Source organism: Abramis brama (genome assembly GCF_963993115.1).
Source record: "Abramis brama genome assembly, chromosome: 1".
NCBI lineage: Eukaryota > Metazoa > Chordata > Actinopteri > Cypriniformes > Leuciscidae > Abramis > Abramis brama.
Genome location: NC_139963.1, coordinates 25945806 through 25970303, shown reverse-complemented (window position 1 = coordinate 25970303; position 24498 = coordinate 25945806). Strand labels below are relative to the sequence as shown.

Sequence of the window (24498 nt, the reverse complement as noted above, 5' to 3'; positions counted from 1 at the left end):
TTCCCTTTTTCCAGCAGATGAATGATACATCCACTTGGCTTTAAAGAGCTTGAGAACTTAAAGTGGTATACGTCATGACTGCAGCTCACACTTATAATAAACAGAATGTTATCGTCCATTGGTGTGTATGCTAATATAGTTATTGCTATAGTTATCGTTCTTGGAGTCAACGGGCCTTAACCTACATGACTGTATGAGGTGAATGAACTCATTGATGTGTAAGTCACTGAATTAATTAATCTCATACAGTCATGTATTGACGGATCAGACTATAACACACTGACTAATACCATTGTGTCTGTCAGTTGCGAGCGGATAAGGCGAGTTCAACACTTCAGCACACTGTATCGCACGTTTGCAGTTTAGTCATGCTCACCTCATGGCTTTAGTACGCTTTGAGTTCTCTCAAAAGACATGATGGCAGGTAGAGAGGGAGTGAGGACCACTTATACAAAATTATCTCATCATCTATTGGCCTCCATCATTTATTCGCTTGTATTTGCACAGAACTGTAGAGCATAACTCCCACACTACTGAACATTGAGTGGCGTTCATGCAGTGAATAACACTTCAGGGTTTTTTCGAGCAGTTCTTCTCTCAAATGTACACACACAAACAAATTCAAACAGCTCAGACATGATTTATGCACACTGCAAAAGATCACGACTCCAGAACACAATTAACCAAATACAATTCCTCATCTGACCTACTGACACAAAAATAAGACATTCAACCATTAAGAATGGCAACATTTCTGCCTGCTTCATGAAGTGGAACTGATGGTGAATTAACATATAGTAAACATTATAATTCTTTTTTAATCTAAGCATAAAGATGATCTTATTAGCCTAAAATGTACACAGGACTCCAACAGCTTTCTCTGAACGAAGGTACAAACTGAGTCTGCCCAGAAAAAACATTCTGTATTTTGCATAATTATAATATTGTTCATAATTATAATATTGTGAAAAATATTTCATGAATAAAAATGTTTTATCTAAAATGTAGTCTGGCCTTCGCAGAAGGTAATTGAAATAAAGTTGAATTAATATAAAATAAAGATGGAGTGGATGTGTTGCTTCGGCAACTAACTGAATTAAATAAGTGGAAGTAATAAAATGACTAAAACTAAAACAGAACTAAATATACATTAAAGATAAATAGAACTATTTAAAAAGAAACCGAACTAACAATAATGACAAAAGCACATTAAATTACTAAAACTGAAAATTTAAAAAGAAAAGCTAATTCAAAATATGAATACTCTAATAATATAGCAATAATACTAAAATACCTTTCAGGCTCTTTTACACATTTCTGCAGAGAAAGAGGGTGAAAGCTCAGAGAAAAGCAGAATTACTCACGCGTGCCATCAAAGCGCTTGGCGATGGTGTCAAGAAAGGTGTTCTGAGGGGCCAGGAGCCCTTTCATCACTGGCATGATGACAAATCCTCAGATCTTCATCGCATACAGAACAAGAAAGAAAAGCGAGAGCGAGAGAAAGCAGAGGGGAGCGAGGTGAGGTGATTTTGCCCGAGGTTCAAACTGTGTTGGTGTCTGGCTCATACAAGGTGCGAATGGCTGCTTGTTAAGGACGTCTGAGTTCAGCAGCAGCAGTTTCACTTCAATCCTCCATGTCTCTGCACTTCATGTTTAGCAGCGCTCAGAAGCTACACTAAGCTCATGGTAAGGATGCATTCTTGTCGTCCAGCAGTCTATGTCCGGATGGTTAAGTTCGTGGGGATGTTGTGCTCACTTTCTACAGCCCATCAGTTTGGTACAGCTGTTCTGCACGCTCTCTTCAATGAAAAAGTCTTCTTCTCTCAAAAGCAGCTCAAAACATGGACTTCACCTCTTTCCTTGTTGCTTGCATTCAATCTTCAATGCCTCACTTCAGTCTTCACACAGCTTGTTCACAACTCACTATTTCTTTGAATTCCTTTTTTTCGTTGGTTTCTTAGGTTGTCCTGCAAGGTAGGATGATTCTTTTCTCTCTTCCCTTCTTTTCATCAGTGGTGTCCTCTCTGAGGCAGGTGCACAATCTCTACTGCATCTCTCTTCCACTCACTGCTATCTCTCTACTCTTCTTCTATGTCCCTCCCTCTTTCTCTCTCTCTCTCTCCCACTCTCTTTCAAAAGGAAGAAGCAGAAAGAGCAACAATGAAAATGGCTCAAGTAGATCACAGTGAAAATGGTTTGTCAAAAAAATAAAAATGTACTATTATTTTTCTTTATCTGAAAATGATTGGAATATATGTGTGTATGTAAACATATATTATTTCTATATACTGTATATATATTTCAAATATTCTCAGATATAGAAACTTATATATATATATATATATATATATACATTTTTATAGTAAAAAAATACAAATTAATAATAATTAAATTTACCTTAGCACTGATTGTTGCTGTGTGGATGTAATTTTATATTTGTTTGCGAGACAATAATCTGCCTGAAAGCCTGCAGAAAAATCTTTTGCATATAACCAAATTAATGTGGCACAAGCAGATCTCTCCAGTGACTGAGCGACAGTTATAGAGGCTGTAATGGGAGCAGTACGGAGTCTTAAAACCACAAATAAAGACACTTTAAGGGCTGAAGTGGGTTTAAAGGGACAGTGACATTACTAGAAACACAAGAATTAGGTGCAGAGAAAGAGAGGTGGTGCGAAAGGGAAAGCAGAACAGCCATCTGTGCTGAGCAGATATTTACATATATTGCCAGACAAAAGCAACATCTCCCACAACACACACAGGCATTTCTATAAGGGTGGAATTTGAAAGGATAAACTTACTGGCAGGGCTGCAGGAACTATCTGGAAATGTGTTGTTTTCACAGGCAGTGGGGGTGGAGGGATAAAGCATGGGTCTTTATGAAAAGCACTAATTATATCCTAAGTGTCAGGATGAGGCAAGCTGTCACATTGATACTGGGGCAAGTTGTCACGTTTGTGTATTTCATGAACTATTAAATATCACATAGGCCTTATATTTTAAATACAGATATGTTGTGGAAGAGTTACATCCTCACCCCTTAAGCTTTGTGAGTTTTTAATATATTTCTCGACCAGAAATGTTTTCTCAACTTTATTGTGGTGATATTTTACAATATTTACATCGCCTGCCATCTGCTGACCACAAAACATACTACACATTACTGAAATTCAACAAATCATCTTTATGAAATAAAATAATTCTTCTGCCCTGACCGACTATTATAAAATGAGCATCATTAACATCTATTAAATTTAGTTGTGTTTTATTAATGAGAAAATTTCACAAAGCCCACTGAGACCGGTACTGTTCACTATGGAAAGCAAAGGATTTTGCATTTTTGAGAAAGCCAAAAGAGAATTGAGTTTTAATGTTTTTTTATTTTTATTTTATGGATTTTTTATTTAGGCTACGTAATAAAAAAATGTCCAACTTTTTATAAAACACACAGCACACATGCGATTTATGTTCGAAAAAAAGTTAGTCTCTTCAAGTAGCCACAAATATTTTTTACTTAAATCAAAAACGCTATTTAAAAAAAAAAAAAACATAAAGAAGCCTTCCGTAGTGGCAACTGACGCCACGAATGAACAGCTTTACTGTGGCTTTTAAAAGCGACAAGTGTCATCGTGTTTCATAAGCGTCCAAATCTTCTGGTCTCAGATATTTCATCGGACGCTCCAGTCCGAGTCTCACGGGCGCGCTCTCGGTCCCTCCCGCGTGCACGAGCGGCAGGTGTCCGCCGTCCTCGAACCTCTTTCCCATAGTCAGGATTCCCGCGGCTTGATTCCGTGAGCCGTGCAGGAGTTGTTGCAGGCGGTATTCGACGCGTCTCTCGTCCACTTTACGTTTGCCAAGTGTTAGAATCCCGACAGCAGCGTCGTTATTAAAGCGACCGAAATGCCTGGCGATGGGAGTATCGTTTCGGCTTCCCGCGCGGCACAGCAGCTCGTAAAATTTGCAGGACCTCGAAGTGCTCGTGCAGCAGGAGGCCACGCCCTCAGCGTCTCGCACCACGTGCGCCACCAGCGCCATGAAGAGGAGCAGTTGAACTCTCTGTGTAAAGAGAGGACACATTCAATAAATGCTGAATATTATATTATACATTTGAAGACGTTGTAGATAATAACATTCAAATCACAAATGCAAATGATTTTGTAGGGTAACTTGTATCTGATTTTTATTATTGAAAATTATTTAATTGTGTTTTTATACCATTGCTGAGTTTGTTGCTGACAAAAAATAGAAACCATTTACCACTCTAAATTAAAATAAAATTGCCTAATACCAATCAGCTACAATGGGTTCATAAAACAATGCAACTGATTTCGATTTCTTGTGTTTCATTATCTGATTGTTACAAAGGAAGTTTATTATTTTGTTTTCCACCCAATTACTCAGTTGGTAGTGGTACATGAAAATAAAATAAAAATCTTTACCACACTAAAATAAAACCATATAAAAGACCAACCAGCAATAAAATGGTTTTATTTTTAATATTGCAACTGTATTTGTTTTTATTTCATTATTTTCTTTATTTCATTATTTTCAATGTCCTGATAAAAATAGACATTTTTCATGCACAATTAAATAAAATAAAACTAAAAGCATCTCAAAATAACACTCTATATATATATATATATATATATATATATATATATATATATATATATATATATATATATATATATTACAAATAAATATCGTATGCAGACAGCTGTCATTACAAACACTAATAGCCTTGTGGAATAATTTCTGAGTTCAATTAATTTCTGTGGAAAAAGTCTCACTGAATTTTAATGTTAACCTTTAATTAAATGTTTTAAAAACAATTTTCTTTTGGACAGATCACCGACTGCCTAAAAGGGTTAGATTGCATTCTGTATCAGTTAAGCTTAGCAGCTGCAGGCTGTATAATGTTTTGGTGTCAATGACACTTTATGATCAGCATGAATGTCATTGCCAATTAAACAGTTTAATCCCCAGATGTAAACCTTAAAATGGTAGCCTTCAGTTTAAATTGCTGAAATATTGTATGAACTCTTACCTTGGCTGTGCAGTCCATGAGTCTTGCTGCTGCCCTGGTCCTGTTGTAGACAAATGTCATGTATCTGATGGACTTGATGTTTAAAGTCGATGGTCCTTCAACTCTCTGAGACGGGACCAGTGTTTTTATACAGACGTGCCACCCACTGCTCCAGCCTCTGAAGTTAATTATAGGCACAAATGATACTGACAAAATACGCATCTGATATTACCCCCTTTATTTCTTCAATGTCATGTTTCTCATTTGAAGCTGGATTATGATACAATAAAGAATTGTTAGGGTTGTTAGCGTCTTTGTCATTAGCGTGTAACCAGGATTGCCTGTATACAAGTAATTGTTCATAAAGCTTTTTAAGACTATTATAGAGGGGCAGACAAGCTTCGTTAGCGAATGCCAGCAGAATGAGTGTGACAAGGCCTTGACTTAATTAGCTGCAAATGTAGAGGGTCCTGATATGGTAACAAAAGGCTGAATGGAACAAAAGAGCAGCAGCGTCACTAACGAATAAAGGGAAATATGGATGGCAGGATGCCTTTGTGTGAAGCAGAAGGTCAGAGAGCGGTCAGTTAATGATGAACGTTACTCTGAACAACACATACAGTACCCCTGCATTACACCACAGAGGAAGGTGTTGTGGATTACATGAATAATGGCATTAACATTACATGGATGTCTTTGGATGAAGTCATAGGACACTACAAGAGAACCCAGACATACTCTGGAGTCTTTCAGACGGTTAATTATAAAGAAATGAGTAGAGAAATGCGAACATGAATTCAAAATTGATGCCACAAATATCATCTTGGTTGCAAATGTCTGTATATGAATGGTTTGTTCCAAAGTCATGTTCCGTTAGATTCCCAGGAGACGCACTGACAAAATTATTTTTATGAATGCAGTCAGTCCAAGACATTTATGATCTTCTGTCATCTACTCTAATGTTCAAAAGTTCAGGGTCAGTTAGATTATTATTTTTTTTAAAGAAAGGTATTACATTGATCTAAAGTGACAGTAAAGACATAATGTTAGAAAAAAGATTTCTATTTCATTTTTCTTTTTTAGTATTTTTATTTGGATTTTACATTTTACAAAAAAAAAGAAAGAAAGAAGACAAGATATATTTAGAAAATTTATACAAATCAATGAATGATAATATTGACAATACAAATTATTATTAATAATTAGTAGTATCATCAACCATTAATAATGATGGGGGGGGGGGGGACTAAGAACATGAAAATATATCAGTTTCCTCAAAAATATTAAGCAAAGAAGCAGAACTGTTTTCAACATTCATAATAATAAGGATTGATTTCTGAAGGATCATGTGACACTGAAGACTACTGAAAATTCAGCTTTGTAATCACAATAAGTTACATTTTAAAATATATTAAAATAAAAAATGTAAACTGTAATATTATTTCACAATATTACTATACGTATCGTATTTTTGATCAAATAAATGCAGCCTTGGTGAGCATAAGAGAGAAAATAAAAATCTTACCAACTCCAAACTTTTAAATTGATGTCCTTTGATATTCTGAAAATGTAATGCAACACAAGTATAAAAAAAAAATGACCTGGAGACATTTCTGTTGTCATGTGGGCTTTATAAACGACAGACATCATCTCAGTAAGATGTTATTTGACATTAATGCGACAGTAAACACCCAAATTCTTTGACCCAAACTACATCTCCCAAACATTGACACTTCCTGTTCCTGTGAGGTTTCCACCAATGAAAACTGGTACAGAATGACACTAGTTTACACAATTATAAAATAACCTCAATTTTAATTAACACCTACCCACAATATTAACAGCAGTAATAACAATATTCATGAACAGGGTGCGATGTGTTCTTAACGAGATGGTCAAGTGTCTTTACTTTGACTTAAAATGATTAATTCTTCATTTATTGAAATATTTATTTGCTTTTCTGATCATCAGCGGTGCTTTTCTCAACAACTGAGATCCGTATTTTCCCAGAGTTTCTAATCTTACCAGTAGAGCCTATCTCAATGGGACATGTCCAGTTTCCAGTTTAAAAACGATATACACACTTTTCCTTATTCAAAATACTTCACATACGCATCACACATACATACATATACATACATATACATATATATATATATATATATATACAGACGCACACACTCTCACACACATGACACCTGGAGAAAGGCCCTTTTAGGATCAAGGTGTACTGAGCTTACAGTTGTAAAATGAATAAAAAATGTGTATAGAGAAGCCAGCAGGGGGAGTGAGAGAGTCTTCAGTTGGTTCTATCATGTTAGTGTGTGAACTGAGGAGGTGTAAACTATGTTGGTGTAAACCTTTGCCTTTCACATGTACTTTTTATTTTCTGTTCTGCTGTATTTCCTGAAGCTCTCTTTGTTAGCTCAAAATGCTATACTTCTCTTTCAGCTGAGTAGTTTTGCACTTTTTGAAAAATCTTGCTCAATCTGGAGGTTTAAGATGCCCTCCATGCATTTTTGACCAATTTTAGACTTACTGCAGCCTAACATCAAATTTCACAAAAGAAGATATTTTGAAGAATATTTCAACTGTTTTTATCCATTCAATGAATTCTCCAAAACATCTTTGAATCCCATTGACTTTCACTGTATGGACAAAAACCACAAAAACAATTATTTTCAGCATATCTTCTTTTGTGTTCCACAGAAGGAAGAAGGTCATAAAGGTTTGGAACAACATGAGTGAGAGTAAATAATGACAGAATTTAAATTTTTGGTTGAATTATCCCTTTAAATGAGTGCAAATGATTGAGATTTGGGGCTTGTGGGAGTCGTGGCTAGAGAAGGTGATCACAGCTAATTTTCAACAGCAGCTGTGTCACAGAAGTGCAGGTCACTTTATAACACGACTATATGGTGGGGGTACCTATTCAAGACCCGAGCCCGGCAGGCATTGCGGAGCTGGGAAGAGAGTAAAGTGCGCTGATCAAAATGAAACTGTCTCCAGTGTGTCCTTCACTGACTCAATGCACCTGACTCTTTCCTTTACTGATCCCTTTCTCTGGACTAAAGAGGCATAAACTGTGTATAAACTGAAGAAAAAAACCCAGATTGTTTTCTTTCTCTCTCTCTCTCAGTGCAGGGTGGTGCTGTCCGTCTCAGTCTCGTGGATGGTGTGGAGGGGCCGCGCATGGGGCGGCAGTAGAGGAGAGGCAGGGGACGTGGAGGCTCCGTTCTTGGCCAAGCCGCATGAGTGAGCAGCACACTGAATCTGTCGCAAAGTGTCTACCGCTTCTCCTTTCGCGTGCTTCAACAGGTCTGCCTGGCCCTAAAAGACAGGACAAAATAGAGAAGTTTAACCATTGATGTTCTTCTGAAGTTGCAGAAAGAAAAAAAAATCCATGCAGAGGAGGTGTGATCAACTGTGATCTTAACATAGTATGAAGGAATCTTAAAACAAAAAATGTATTACATATATATATATTTAAAAAAAACACTAACACACACTTTCTGTTTGTGTTTATTTTCATTTTCATGGACTTTTAATTTGTTTCTCTTCAGTTACCCGTTTCCTTTTTTCTAGTCTCCAATGGACATTAATTTAACAAGCACAATTGTCTGTATTTAGTTCATTATCATTGTGTATCTAAGTTACTCTTTGTTCTCTGTTCATTTGTCGGTACTCGTCAACGTATTAGTGAAGTTTGGTTCATTTATTTTGTTTTATTATATTTATTTTAGTAAATAAAGACTGAAGTTAGCATCTTCGTCACGCCGGCTAACTAGCACCTCACCATTCAGTGACACACACACACACACACACACACACACACACACACACACACACACACACACACACACACACAATTTTAAAAGTTATTTAAATTTTTGAAAAAAATTGTTAAAATTAAATAATAAAAATGTCAAAATAAATCCATAAATTAATTAAATAAAAAATATATAGTTTACATAGCACGTTTGTAATTGCAAATAAAACACCCTGAAAGAGGATTTGGCAAAATGTGACAAACAGACCAAAAACTGAACTGTTCTGAATTAGATGGTTTTTCATTTTTAAAGAAACTGTTTTGAAAAGAATGCCAGTGAACATATACATAGGTATCAGATAACCGAAGGGTTTGCGCAATAGAAACAAGATGAACAAAAATTAGACAGAACATTTCCCATCATGCCAGAACAAAATGTGAAAATGTATATAAAGGTAATGTTTAAAAAAAAGAAAAAAACAGAATATAAAATCCTTTTATGCACTGAAAGCATCCAGCCTGCAGGGGTCAGTCTAACACTAGATGGTAAAGTCGGTGGCACTGCATAAACAACAGCAGTGCTAGAATATTCCCAATAAATCACCGCTCTTTCTGGAAACGTCCCAGAAAGGACTGGATGAAGGGGACAGAGACAGTGTAAGAGGATGGGACAGGGAAAGGAGGGGAAAGAGGATCAGGACAGTTTGTCTTCTCATCCTGTGTGTCCCTTAAATCAGTATGTATGTATTTATGTGTGTGAGAAGACATTTTGAAGGGAAATAATAAATAAATGCTAATATACAAGGACATATTACCAAACCATGCAAACCTTCACCTGCAAAACATGCACAACCACACATAAATTTGCTTTCTATCTCTCTCACAAGGACACCAGTTCTTCCCAGCCTCGATTCTTGATCGTTATAAATCTGAGCGTTGGACAAAACTAGCGATTTCCCTGTCAAACGACTAGATAAGAAATGATAAAATATGATAGAGTGAAGCTTATTTGTCTATTTCAGCAGTTAAAATCCAGATGTAACCAAACTAATTTCTCAAAATGACTTCCCTTGAGTTATCATTTATGATTCAAGCATGAACCAGCCGATGAAGAGCTTTCAGGACATGGTGGAAAACTGCATCATGAGGTCACCTAGCGTTCCTATTAGAGAACCAGAGTAAAACAGAATTAACTATGCTCAATTTGATGACAACTCCCAAGTAGAGCACTGCAACATCAGCTGCACTGCGTTTTTACTCATTCAGACTGCAGTAACACTATTTTATACGCAGGACAGGACAGGTGAGACTAATACAGGCGGCTGGATGCTTTTCCTGCATGTGCTCCAATATGGATCCTCGAAGGACACCTGCATGTGTGCCCAGAGCTGAAGAGGCACCTTGACCTGGATAGAGGAGTCTTTTGCCATAAATAAGTTATACATTTTAAAACGGATGAATTATGCATACGGGCGTGACGCATATAGACTCTTAGGCTGTGAGGAGAAGAGAGGCTAAGAGCACTGCAGCGAGACAAGGTGGTACATACTTTATAAAGCCTGGATGAAACGCTTCTATGTACTGGGTGACAGTTTGATGTCACTTCCTGGAGTAGTCTAACTCCTCCAAATGTGTCACACAAGGTCAAATTAAGCATAAAATGAAGTGGTTTAAGAGCACAATGAATAACACAGTATTTCAAATGAATGATTAGTTGTTGTTTTTGTTTTTTTTGATCTGAAGTAATTTTCATAAAAGCCATAAAAAAACCTGCCACTGTCTGCTTACTTGCCAATTAATGCCACTTAGGTTTGCTATTCTGTTGTGTAAATCAGGGGTTGGCAAACTGGGGACTATAAAGGGGTCTGTACAAAAACAAAAACAAAAAAAAACACTCATGTCAACTCTCGGAAAATATTTTAGCATGGTAATGGATATGACAATGTTAATGTATTTGGTCTTGGCGGAATAGATCTGCTACACTGCTGCAGTGCAGAGCAAGTACAGGAACTTACTACTGCCAATACATACACAGATTACGCTGATGTGAGTGTGTAAGACACACTGCTGCTGCACAAATAGCAATAATCAATTACACATAGCAGATCTATACAGGTGGAGCTGGGGAAGGTGGAGGGTTTTAGATGAACTCTGAAAGCGTGCTGCAAACTGCTATAGTGAATGGTTACCAGCCATTTAAATGCTGAGCAGCAAGCTCATTGGCTGCAGATGCGACATGAACCAATCACCTTGCTAAAGGTGAAGTTATTTCACCTAGTTAAAGCTGTAAATCAGTTTGCGTTAAGGGTCCATCAGCCTGTGCCTTCTAGAGTTTCATGACAGAACTTGGCATATATATATATATATATATATATACACACACACACACACACACACATACACACACACACCCTGAACCCTGCAGGGAGAGTAATAAATTTCAAGTTTGGCTTAAAAATGTATGTAACTACATTCAGTAAATAAGTAAATAAATCAGCTCATGCACACTAGGACACACAAACAGGAAGGTTTATGTGAGATACACACAGTTCAATCCCTTTTAGGCCTCTTTAGTGCTTAAATCCAGAACTAGACCAGAGATCCATCCGCATTGTTGTTCCGCAATTTGACACTTTCATTAACACTATCACACACTAAAGGTGACATCTAATCTTTGTTCCCACTGTGTCCGGTTTATCTGTTTACATAAGTATGGACACAATTAATCTGTTAGAAAACATGGCACTTTAGCAAAGCTTATCTTATCATGAACACCATAAATAAATCAACACATCTGCAGAGAGATAAAGAGAGAGCAAGAGTGATTAAACAGAGAGAGAGGGAAAGGGGGGAAAGGGAGGAAAGGGAGGAAAGGGGGGAGTGGATATTTTTACTTTATGAAGATCTTATGTTTTAGGTTCAGCATGTTGCCAGGAATACAGATATAAATGTCTGATGATGTTGTTAGCAATGTGCACAAATTAACTATCACAGAGTTGGTGAGATAATGGGAAAGACTGGAAAGGCCCTTGAGCATCATTGCTGGCTAATTCCCAACTAATTCTTACTACTGTATGTTTTATATGGTAGCTGACTGCTGTTTAGAGATGCACTATATATATATATATATATATATATATATATATATATATATATATATATATATATATAGAAAGATTCACTATTGTTACTCACTAAGGCTACATTTTTTATTTAGAAATACAATAAAAAATAGTAATATTGTGAAATATTATTACAATTCAAAATTGTAATTTAACCATTTTCTGATTTGCTGCTCAAGAAACTATTATTATTATTATTATTAGTAGTAGTAGTAGTAGATGTAGTAGTTGAAGTAGTGTTGAAAACAGTTATGCTGCTTAATATTTTTGTGGAAATTGTGATATATTTTTCTGGATTCTTTGATAAAACATTTTTTTTTTATTATAATTAATTTTAAATATATTTAATTTTAAAATATGGAGATCCTTCAATTTGGAGATCCTATATTAAGGACAATACTATATTTGGCAAAACTTTTGTATGAGCAATAATATGAAACATTGATATAATTGCACTATACACTTTGATTGTCATGTCTTTCATAATCTACACACATATTCATTTTATAAATGATCATGTTCTGTAATTCCAAGGCTTCAGAGTGCAGGTTTAAGAAAAATCTACATTGTAAGGTACACAACGATATCAGGACAATAGCTATTTAATTGTAGTCTCAACTAGCGTGAAACGTGATTGGTTGTGGTTGAGCCGCCTAACAGGAGACACTCCAAGTAGTAGCACTGAAAGCAAACCTATAAGTAACCCTGTAATGATTATCCCCTATACAAAAGTGTTTTACCTTGTCCTAAATAAGGTAAAGAAGAGGCGACCGTGGTATATACATCCCTCAGCCCATAAAGGTACAAACCTTCAGCACAGTGATGTTCCAAGCGTAACTCTCCATGGCCTTCTGCAACTTCCTCCCTTTCAGTCCTTCTCTTGCCCCGATTCGATGCAGATCCTCATGAAAGTCCAATCCTAAAAGTGCAATAAAGCAGCATTTGTTATAGTATTTATGAAAGACACAGACAATAATTGCTAGCCAGTATAACGTTAATCTCAAGAATATGCTTTGTAAACATATGGGCAAAGACATCACAGAGTAATATGGGCGTATTGTTATTGTTAGAAGCTGTTTTTTTCTGAAACGCTGCCACAGGGCAACCGAATCGCAGTCGTGACTCACTCCATATATCATTCATAGCAGAAACAGCCACAGTGACAGGAAAAAACAAACAGCACTGTGACGAATGGATGGATGGACAGATAGATGTACTAAAATGCAAACAGTATGCGAAAAAAAGTATCTGCTTCAAACAATAGAGCTGATGAAAGGCCAACTGGATGATTTAAAAAACGTTTGTTAACAGCATCTCAGTGGCAGAAAGTAAGCCAATCTGAAGGCTGAACTTTATGTCAGACGACGCTATCAAAAAGATGTTTTCTGCTGTTTTTCTACTCTTTTTATTTGATTTATTTTTGGTGTTTTTCCCTTTACTGAGAGTATAGTGTAGACAGGAAGTGAAGTGGGAGAGAGAGGGGGGCGGGTTCGGGAAAGGCCCGCGAGCCATGACTCGAACTCATGTCGGAGGCCTGCCCACGAGACATCGGCTCCGACTATTTCCATAAATAAGACGAAGGTTAAAAGAAGCGACAGCAAACAAGTGATGCCACTTATTGTTTCTTGAATGCATTGCCTGTTTGAACTTTACTATAGTTTTCACACGCTTTTTTCCCCAAAACCTGCAGAACATACACTTGTGACATCCTGAATGAAACGCTATATACGATGTGGGCTCTCAGCAGCAGCAAGCTAGTGCACGTGTGTAAGAGAAATGTCTGAAAGTGTATTTGTGCAAGTCCAGACATACTCTCTCCAGGCATAAGCCTGAAGGTGTCAAAACATTCCCTAACACCTGCCCACCGTCCACTTCTCAGCTGGGATTCATTCCAAGAACAGCTCCTCTCATCTCCACAGCCGAATTTATGCCAACAGACGCTGCTACTGCAAGGCTAGCTAAATACATGTCATAAATACTCTTTTTAAGTAAAATGGGCTGTAGTTGCTCAGCATTCATGTGATTTTAAACAGGCCCCGAGGCCACAGCTGTAAAAGAGTACAGCCATGCTCATTCAAGTTTATTTGCTTACTATGTCAGTATACTGACAACATTGTTATCTAAATGAGCTCATCTGCAGCTCCACATTTTCAAGGGCACAGAGCGAGGAAGGGCTGCAAATGACAACAGATTTGCCGGAAGAACCATCATTTTCACACAATGTACGTTTCTGAGCTGTCACCGAATGAGAGGACGGCTACATCTGTTTGTGTCTGAGAGCCTTTGAAGTTTGATACAGATGAGAGAGTGTTTAATGACAGACAAAGTTGCCTTGTTACATTTAATGTGGTTGCTATGGCAATGGTGATGTATGGTGATCCTCTCAGAATAGGTCGCCTCCTGATTGGACGATCGGATGTGACATGTTTGCGTGTTGGATGGAATCGTTGAGTCGGAGGTGTCACGATGAAGGCAAGAGAAAAGGAGATGGATGAAGAAAAGGATTAAGGGAAGAAATGAAGGATAGGATTAAAGTAACAGGATAAAATACAGGATTGAGCAATTGTGATGAATTGAAAGAAAGATTGTGTTAGTTACGGGCAGTATTGAATAGCTGTCTCAATGCGGAGATGCCGAAGCCCTTGGAAAGGGAATTTTGGCATGTCAAGTAGATTATTACGAACTTAAACTGTATATGCAGTTATACAGTTAGTATATTTAAAGCATGTGTGTGTGTTTAAATGCATATAGACACATGTATTTCCATTAAGTGTGAGAGTTAGGCCTGAAACATCCATCCATCCATCCATCCATCCATCCGATGTGTTGTAGCACAAATAGGTCACAGATCTATTCTGATGAATCACGGATGCCAGGGAAAAACAATGGTAAAAGCAATTTCAAGAGAAAATATAATTTTGATATTAATAGAAACCAACCACATTATGATAGTTATATTACTGTGCACGTTATTGTTGTATGCACATTTCATTGTTAAAACTGAGATTTTAAATTATTTTAATGGATTTGCAGAGTCCTCATACATTTTAATTTTACTGTCTGAGGCACGATTAAACAATTTCTTGAACTTTAGCTTAACGTTTACTAAAACTTCACATTGAAATTAGTCAGGGTTCTCTAGTAAAGTGCAGATGTAATGTAACGGCTCCACCATAACAAGAATAGCAATGTACAGCAAGACATTTAAGAAATAATTGGAAAAGAAATGCAATTTCTTTTTCTTTTTTCCTATTTTTCTATTAATCTATTTGTCTGTATTTATCTTTTTTGACAAGCCATATTTTTATCACAGCACAATTAATCTCCTACATTGTGTCTACACAGATGTCTACACAAACTCCGCTATTTTAAATCCGGAGTGAATTCTGACTAAATCATACAACTTTGATTGGACATTGCGTTCGAGAGATCAACAAACATGTCTGTGATTGGCTCCATTTTTCACCGCTGCAAAAACACATTGTAAATAGAAACATTTGACGTTCAGAGCACAAACACAAATACGCACTGAAGTGTTCTCCAATATGATATTATTACAGTATCTACTGAGGGTGCTCTTGCTTTCATTTGAGGGTGCTAAGCATTTGACTTTGTAATGTTTTTTTTTACCCATGTTTTAATTGTTTGACAAAAATTATGTATGATCAAACATTAATTGGCGGACCCCCTGCAGTACCGCTGCGGACCCCCGCTTGAAGACCCTTGCCTTAAGCAACCATGGGACACGATTAATCATCTTAAGATGAGAGCAGGAATGGACAGTTATACTTGTCCTAGCTCTCAATCCTCTCCATCTTAATTACGTAACACACTTTTAATTAGCAGAGTTTGACCGAAGTGTTTATTAGAATGGAAAGGTGCTGGACAAGGCTATCAGCGCCCCACAGCTCTCTGTCTCTCTCAAACAGCTGCCCCCCTCCCCTCACGCTGCTAATTAAGGTTCAGATCGGCAGCTGTGACACTCAGATGGACACGTCCAGATCCGCACGGCAGAATGTGAGAGACGGCGAGTGCTAAACGTGTTTATTTTTGAGCCAAAACCAGTAAGAGCAGAGAAGGTCATTAGCAAAGGCATGATTCAACCTCTCCACCGGCGCGAGATAGATGGAGGGAGGTGGAAGGACACGAGATGAGAAAGAGTGGGCGAGGAGACAGCGCTAGAGCACGCCAACCTTGTTTATTTACTGACACTCTATTGCTCTCTAAAGCAGATTTCTCCATTAACATGGTGACACATAGCCAGCCAGGGGTTCTGGCGGAGCGTTATATAAAACTGATTGTTTCGACTTTAGATTCCAATTGGATACGCTGCATTCAAAGCTGCTGTAAAATTACTATAAACACACATACATATTAATGCACACATTGCAACCACAAACAATGAACTATAGTTCTTGGCGGAAGATTTTTGATTATTTCACATTTTTATCAATAACAATTACAGACTTAATTGTGTTGTGTCATGCCTAATGCCACGGTCACACTAGATGCTGCACTAAATTGACTTCCATTGATAAGCATGTGGACGCCAGAGACCAGCAACACAATCTCATGTACAGCAGTATCACGTTTTGTGTGTACAACAGTTACAATTGGGTGAACTTTGACCAGCAAATTTGTATGATGAGAATAGAGGATCTACAAACTTGCTGTAGATGATATATTTTCACATTTTTAATGTGTAATACCTTTCTAAAGTTTGGGCTTAGAAAGATTTGTTCACTTTTCAGCAAGGATTCATTAAATAGATCAAAAGTGACAGTAAAGATATTTACAATGTTGCAAAAAAAAAAAAAATTATATTGCAAATAAATGCTATTCTTTTTTACTTTTTTTTCATCAAAGAATCATGGTTTCAAAAAAATATTAAGCAGCACAGCTGTTTTCAACATTGATAATAATAAGATAATATATAATGAAAACATTATATTGAGAAAATAAGTTTCTTGAGCACCAAATCAGCATATTAGAATGATTTCTGAAGGATCATGTGACATTGAAGACTGGAGTAATGATGCTGAAAAGTAAGCTTTACCATCATAAGAATAAATTGCATTTTAAAATATAAAAATGAAAAACTTTAAAACTTTAAACTGACATAAAGTTTTACAATTTCTACTGTTTTACTGTATTTTTGATCAAATAAATTCAGCCTTTTCTTTTTTGAACTGTAGTTTGCTACTATTTTCATTTGTTGTTAAAAACAGAAGCCCTAAAGCATGATATCATATCCTATTCTCTGTGGTGTCTTAAAATGTGATTGTGTTTTCCACAAATCGTATGACCCCTCTAGGTGTATCACTTTATTAATTTATGTAAAAAAAAAAAAATCATGATAAGTTATAGTTAACTTATATAGTTTTAAATAGTTTTTCAAATAAATATCCTGTTAACATTTTCTCTCTCTTTCTCAAATCTTAGCTTTATCTATGTGAACACAGTCGAAGGCTTTAGGGCACAAGCCACCTTGCATCACTTCAAAATAATAGACAATTGTGTCTGTTAGTATGTGTGTTTCATGCCAAAAGTGGGTAACAAAAAAAGTCCCCGGGCTATTTTATACGTCCACGAGGTCAGATGATTAAAAAGAATGCAAAAAGAGACGAAAAACATAGATTTCCACTGTGCTCTGGAAAATAATTCACTTCAGCTACAAAATAGATTATCAAGGGGTACACTGATTATTAACCGTGGAAGAAAATATGTGTGTGCAATGGTTTATGCTTCCTGTTGCTCCATGGGTAAACAGACAAAAACATTACAGTCGTTAAAAATGCCTAATTGTTATTGTGAAGTACTGTATTTTAATGATCAATCAGCGTTGTGCTTGCACTGTTAATCTTGCTGCTAATATGTGTACTGTATGTGTGTGTGTGTGTGTGTGTGTTTGTGCAACCATACCTGCTCGCTGTGCTTGTGTAAGTTTAGAGTACACGCCGTCGGCTGATTCGATCAGTGTACGACTCGTCTGGATCATCTTTAGGAAACCAAAAACAGGAAACAGGAAGTCAGGTCTCAGCAGGAAGTGAGACTTCCAGATCAGGCAAGCCCTCCCCAGAGAAGCCCAAACTCACAAACACATACACACACTCAGTAATAAGCTGTATTGACAGAAGAGATTGAGCTGCATTTCACAGGCCAGATGAGATGTGCATCTTGCAGTAAAGCCCTTTCATTGTCTTCTCTGTTATTGCTACTAGTGTAATGACACTGTTTATAGCTAAATTTAGAATCAAGTAAGAGCATGCACGCATTAATACACAGTATATGCACACGCATTAATACACAGTATATGCACACACATATGTTAAACTGCTTAGGCACTGAGTTATTATGTTGTGAACCTGAAAGCACTAACCAAACCAGCTTGGACCAACATAGAAATTCATGCTGGTCTAAGCTGGTGTTGTCAGAGATTTGTCGAATAAATTATTCAAAATTGAATACATTCCTTCTACATTCCTGATTCACAGTCTAACAAATACTTTGACACTTGACAAATCATAGTTATTATTATTGACACTGATGGAGGCCTAATTTAAAGTGGAAATCCTACACAGCCAATCTGTACTTGGGCTGACGTGCACTGACACACACACACACACACACACACACACACACACACCTGGTTCGCTATCTTTGTGTGGACTCGTCATAGACGTAATGGTTTTTATACTGTACAAACTGTATATTCTTTCTCCCTTACACGAACCCTACCCCTAAACCTACCCATCACACAAAACTTTCTGCATTTTTATATTTAAAAAAACAACTAATTCTGTATGAATTATAAGCTTGTTTCCTCATGGGGACCTCACACACACCACATTCCTGCATACATTATATATAAGGATGTCTGCTCATATCAAAATGGAATTGTGTCATGAAAGAGAAAATACACAGCAGGGTGTGATAGAGCAGAAAGGATGCGTAATACAATCAAACACTTTGACATCTTTGCAGAATTTAATCTGTTAAATTCCCATTATAAAGGAACAAGCAAGAAAGAGCAGAATGTTGCAGTTATTCTGCTGTAGGCTATGACTGAATTCATAAACGCAGCTCCAGTTAATATACACAGGTACTTATGTTTAACTAAATACATATTTGGATTTATTTAGATAAAATATTCAGGATATACGTTTATATATTCACTATGTATTCTGGAGTTATGATATAATATTCAGATTGTCAACTACTGTATATATTCAGTATATAGGATTATTAACACATATTTACAACTATATTCAGGGTATATGACAGTATATTAAGATTTGCAAGTATATACAACTATATATGCAGGATTTATGAAAATATATTCAGATTTACAACAATATATTCAGGATTTATGACATTACATATATAATCTGATTTGGAACTACGTATATTTATATTTATAGCTATATATTCAGTATTACTGATTATACATTCATATTTGCAACTGTATTTTTAGATTTACAAAAATAAATAAATTATTTTAACATTATATTGAGATACTATAAATATACATGCGTTCATGACCTCAAGGCTAGATTATTGTTTTTTAATAAACAAACTCCAGCTGGACCAAAATGCAGCAGCTAGAGTTCTTACTAAAAGCAGGAAGTATGACAAAAGTAGCCCAGTTCTGTCAACACTGCACTGGCTCCCAGTAAAACTTTGCATACATTTTAAAATCTTGCTGATTACTTAGAAAGCACTAAATGGTTAAGCTCCGCAGTACTTGAGCGAGCTCTTAACGCATTATAGTCCTTCATGTCTATTGCGATCTCAAAATTCTAGCCAGTTGATAATACCTAGAATATCAAAATCGACTGCAGGCGGTAGATCCTTCTCCTATTCAGCACCTAAACTCTGGAATAGTCTTCCTAGTCTTGTACGGGAAGCAGACACACTGTCAGTTTAAATCTAGAATAAAAACTCTTTAACCTGGCATACACATAACACATTATCACCTTTCTATAATTTACATCCGTTAAAGGATTGTTAGGCTGCATTATGTCAATCGGGGAATACTTCCCATAACACCCTATGTACATCGTAAGAAAAATGGCATATACGCTAATATTAGTCTCTCTGTTTATCCAGAGACTACCATAGTTAGCCGTATCCGGTCCATATCCAGATCAGATGGTGGACCTGAACCTCCTAGACACGACCACAACGCAGCCCTGCATGTCAGCAGAGACAGTGTCTACTAAAAAATCCCCTGTAAAGGCCTCGTCGATATGACAGCCATCGGAACAGATCCCAGCATAGACCATTAGAACCAGATAAGTCCTCTGCACAGACCTATGACCAGCTTCGTCTCCATACTGGCATGATGAATCCGATCTTTAAGGCACTGGATAAAACATTTGAATGCTACCAATCCACAATGTAATTTCTGACTTGTGATGCAGCCTGAATCATAATCACACAGTGTGGGTTCGCTGGCCAGAAGAGAACTGCCCCCCCGACTGAGCCTGGCTTTTAAATGTTTTTGTTTTTTTTCTCAGATCTGTCACCTGATGGAGTTTGTGTTCCTTTCAACTGTTGCCTCTGGCTTGCTTAGTTGGGGACACTTAATATTCAACAATATTATTGATCTGCCTGCACTGATGCTGTTGAATGAGAACTGAACTGAGCTGGATGCAGAACTGTTTTAGATGTAACTGTTTTTAAATCAACACTGAACTGACTTCAGCTGAACAATGACAGGATTTTCTTTTAGAGCTGCTTGTACAGCCGAAATGACCTCTGTTTGCATTATTGAATCATGTTCCTGTTATCACTGTAAAGCTGCTTTGAAACTATCTGTATTGCATAAAGCGCTATTATATATAAATAAAGGTGACTTGACATATACAGTATAGAAACTACAGATTCAGGATTTATGACAATTGATGAAACAGGTTTATTAGAATGATATATACTACAAGATTTGCTGGAGCAGCATTCGTTAATTCAGCCATTTTGTTATTCAATGTACGTTTGTTTTTATATAAACAATATAATGCTTGTTTTTTGTTCATTTTTGCACTACAACTACTAAACAAATGAATGTAATATTTGAGCTGAACTATCATGCATTACCCTCATGTTTCGTCCTAACATATTTTGGTTCACATGTGCTAGCACGTTGTTGAATTTCACCCTACCGTGTCATAAGCAGTGAGCACTTTACGCAGTAGCTCTGGAATGGGGCCATGGGCTTCCATGGTGGGGTAGGCCTCGCTGAGATTTACCATTACCCGTAGTGCTCGCTCACTGTTCAAGAGCCAGGAGGACACAGTCAGGATACACTGTTTCATGTTAGCTGCAGGAGTCAGACCGCAGAGCTCCTTAAACGACACCACGGCATTCTGGAGAAAAAGATAGCAGAGAAGACATTAGCTTTAGTGACCTACATGAAAAGTGCAGGTCAGTTTCACATTCGAGATAAATGTGCGATTACCCACAGCAACAGCACACAGTGTGATTCTGTTAAAATACATATACCTAAGCTCATGTTTACCTCAACCAAGGGAATTAAACTTCCCTCTCTGTTTTTACTAAGTAATTGTTGAAAGTGCACAAGAAGACACAGCACTCTGTCAAGTTGGAGGCCAGATCAAAGTCACGCACTAGATCGTAATAAAAGCGCATGAGATGCAGAAAGGACATAGCTTTGCCTTCTAGTAACTAATGCTGAAGAAATAAATATCTGAGAGTCAAAGAACTGCTGTAGCCAACAATGTTGCCTTAGTTCAGGAAATTATTAGGGATGATATCATACCCATCAGAGAAAAATTATGTTTCTATGAGAGTTCTGTAAACACAGAAGGCCTTTGAGAGAAGAGCAGCATGGTTTAAGTTCCCATGACATTAAGATCTCAGAGCACTTGGATTTTGTGTTGTTTAAAGTGATGCTGTGTGTATTAAAGGGTAACTCTCGCCAAAATGCCATCTAGGGGCTTTTTGTTAATCTACCCGAGGCAAACTTTTGTTTAAAAGCATAATTAGAATGGAAACGCCACTTTTAAGTTTGACCGTATTTTCGTTTTCGGTCAAATTGCCTTTTGAATGAGTGCTTGGGGCACGACTATGATAGCATCAAAATATAACATCTATTTTTAAAACACTAAGAAGGCTCGACACAACATGAAACTTTGCTCGAAGTATCACCAGGGGCTCTTCACATGAACTCGAGCATTGAGAACATTGTTTGTGTACACAGAGTTTACTAAAAAGAAAGATTTTGAACAACTCACTGTAGCTGTGTCCGCCGGCATTCTGACAGTCAAAAATAGTCGATCTCCGAATGCAACGTAACGTAAAGATGGAAAGCTCCTAAAGCTTAGTTCCATATAAATTCACGGATAATTTGTTGTTTTGTCGTTAGTGGAAATCAATATTGGCCTTGTGTTTGAAAAAGGATCCTCATATAAGAAACAATATTAAAATTCAGAGTCAGTTTTTTCACATTCGGAGATCGACTATTTTTGACTGTCAAAATGCCGGTGGACACAGCTACAGTGAGTTGTTCAAAATCTTTCTTTTTAGTAAACTCTGCGTACACAAACAATGTTCTCAATGCTCGAGTTCATGTGTAGAGCCCCTGGTGATACTTCGAGCAAAGTTTCATGTTGTGTCGAGCCTTCTTAGTGTTTTAAAAATAGCGATTTTTGATACTATCATAGAAGTGCCCCAAGCACTCTCATTCAAAAGGCAATTCGACCGAAAACGAAAATACGGTCAAACTTAAAAGTTGAGTTTCCATTCTAATTATGCTTTTAAACGAAAGTTTGCCTCGGGTAGATTAACAAAAAGACCCTAGAGTTACCCTTTAAAGCTGCCGTCTGCAACATTTTTTTGATCATATTCAGTGAAATCGACACTATAATCCGACAGAACAACATAAATAAGGTGGTTTTAGAAAAAAACCAGAGCTTCTAACTCCACCTGGAGCGTGTTATTTGTTTTGCAAAAATCCACCGCTCCCGGATCATCGGGTCCAATCAGCGCAGGGGGGTGTGAGATCTGACTGTCAATCACAGGTCGTGCACATGCCACAGATCCCCCCTCCCTCGCGCACGTTAATATCACATGCACACGACACGCCTGAAGTTCGCCTGAAGATTGCACGAAACGTGATGGCGGAGAGAAAACGTACTAACAAGCTTCCAATTCCTCGGTTATTGCTATCTATGGATAGATTAGGCAGGGCAGCCTACCTCCGAGTCCATGGTGTTGATCGATGCTGAAGAGACGGACGTGTTCACAGAAAATCAGGTGAACATGCACTGACAAGCACGACCTCGATGGGAGGGTGCTCGCTGGTAGTGGGGAGGGGCTTGAGAGTTGTAAACATTCAAAATTTTGGCTAAGTCGACCCAATCTGCCAGACTTGCCGACTGCAGCTTTAACAAGAGTATCAAGTAAGCAAGTGTTCTGATTCACGAGTGAGAGGGTGGACAGCTGCTTGCAAGCTTTTGACACCGATCATAACAATGCTGTTTTCCTGGCATCCTGACACACACAGAGACCTTAGGGCTTCACAATTAATCGGATTAAAACAAAAATCGCGATATGGCTTAGTGCGATTGTCTGATCTCAAAGGCTGATATTAACTTAAATATATGCGCTTTGTGTCTCAGAGTGAAGTGTGGCACTGCGTCCTTTTACACACGAGCAACTCATGATCTGGTGTTTTCAATGTCTCAGTGCGGTTTCAGTAAACTCTGCTCCACACTATTCGCTATTGGGTTGTATTTGGGAAAGCAACATACGGCAACCATATTCCCAAACTTAAAATGAGAAGCACTTAAACCAGCTGCCATCAAAAAAAGAGAAATAAAAAATATAATATAATATAAAAAATAAAAGCTAGATGGTTTAACATTTTTAAAATGAAGAAACTATTATATTAGCTATATAACCATAAATATTAGTATTGTAATTTTACAGTTATTGTTATTGTCATTATTGTTATATTATTTTCCTTTATTTTACAGTGAAATTCTTAATAGCAATATTGTAGTTCAACAACTACTGCTATCACTAGTACTACTACTAATAATATTTTATAGTTATATTGCTGAATAATCACACAATTTTTACCAAATTATTCAGCCCTCAAACAAGCACTGAAAACTTGGAGCTTTAAAAAATGCATTTTAAATGGCAATTGCAATTCTTATCAGAAAAGTCGCAATTCGATACAAAAGAAGATATTTTGAAATCTGTTGAGGTTAAAACAACACTGGACCCCAATGTATGGACAAAAACGGTTCTTCAAAATATCTTTGTTTTTGTTCCACAGAAAAGTCCAAGTCAGGTTTGAAACAACACGATGGTAAGTAAATGATGACAGACGTTTCATTTTGGGGGAGAACTCACCCTTTTATACTCTTTTGGTCTCATGACAGCAATTGTCAGGCCGACAACCATTTCTAATCCAGACACATGTAGTCACATAGTCTTTCACACACGTGAATTTATATTTAGCACATTTATTAATCTGTCTTCCCTTTGGAGCCGACCCCCGCAAGACGCTTTCAACAGGATTTGCTATTCTCTTGGGAAAGTTTCAGAACAAA

At 37.1% G+C, this 24498-nt stretch overlaps 3 protein-coding genes across 3 annotated transcripts in view; all 3 read right to left on the bottom strand.

Annotated features, from left to right (window-relative positions):
* The window catches only part of kcnh4a (potassium voltage-gated channel, subfamily H (eag-related), member 4a), a 33675-nt gene extending 31609 nt beyond the window's left edge, over positions 1-2066 (bottom strand). The window contains exon 1 of the mRNA XM_084087180.1: positions 1365-2066. Within this exon, the coding sequence (XP_083943306.1) occupies positions 1365-1440 (76 nt within the window). The 5' untranslated portion in view covers positions 1441-2066. The remainder of the gene's footprint in view (positions 1-1364) is intronic.
* Positions 2067-3107: 1041 nt separating this feature from the next.
* Positions 3108-5132, bottom strand: hcrt (hypocretin (orexin) neuropeptide precursor). Its single transcript, XM_084087644.1, has 2 exons — positions 5048-5132; positions 3108-4056 (listed from the first exon to the last, which is right to left on the bottom strand). The coding sequence occupies exons 1-2, from the start codon at positions 5105-5107 to the stop codon at positions 3625-3627; spliced, it is 492 nt and encodes a 163-aa protein (XP_083943770.1). The 5' UTR covers positions 5108-5132; the 3' UTR covers positions 3108-3624.
* A 2671-nt stretch (positions 5133-7803) lies between these two features.
* Positions 7804-24498, bottom strand: part of LOC311090589 (inactive phospholipase C-like protein 2) — a 66274-nt gene continuing 49579 nt past the window's right edge. Inside the window, exons 3-6 of the mRNA XM_084125965.1 lie at positions 21079-21282; positions 17840-17915; positions 12727-12836; positions 7804-8356 (exon numbers count right to left, since the gene is read on the bottom strand). Of these exons, the coding sequence (XP_083982091.1) occupies positions 8162-8356; positions 12727-12836; positions 17840-17915; positions 21079-21282 (585 nt within the window). The 3' untranslated portion in view covers positions 7804-8161. The remainder of the gene's footprint in view (positions 8357-12726; positions 12837-17839; positions 17916-21078; positions 21283-24498) is intronic.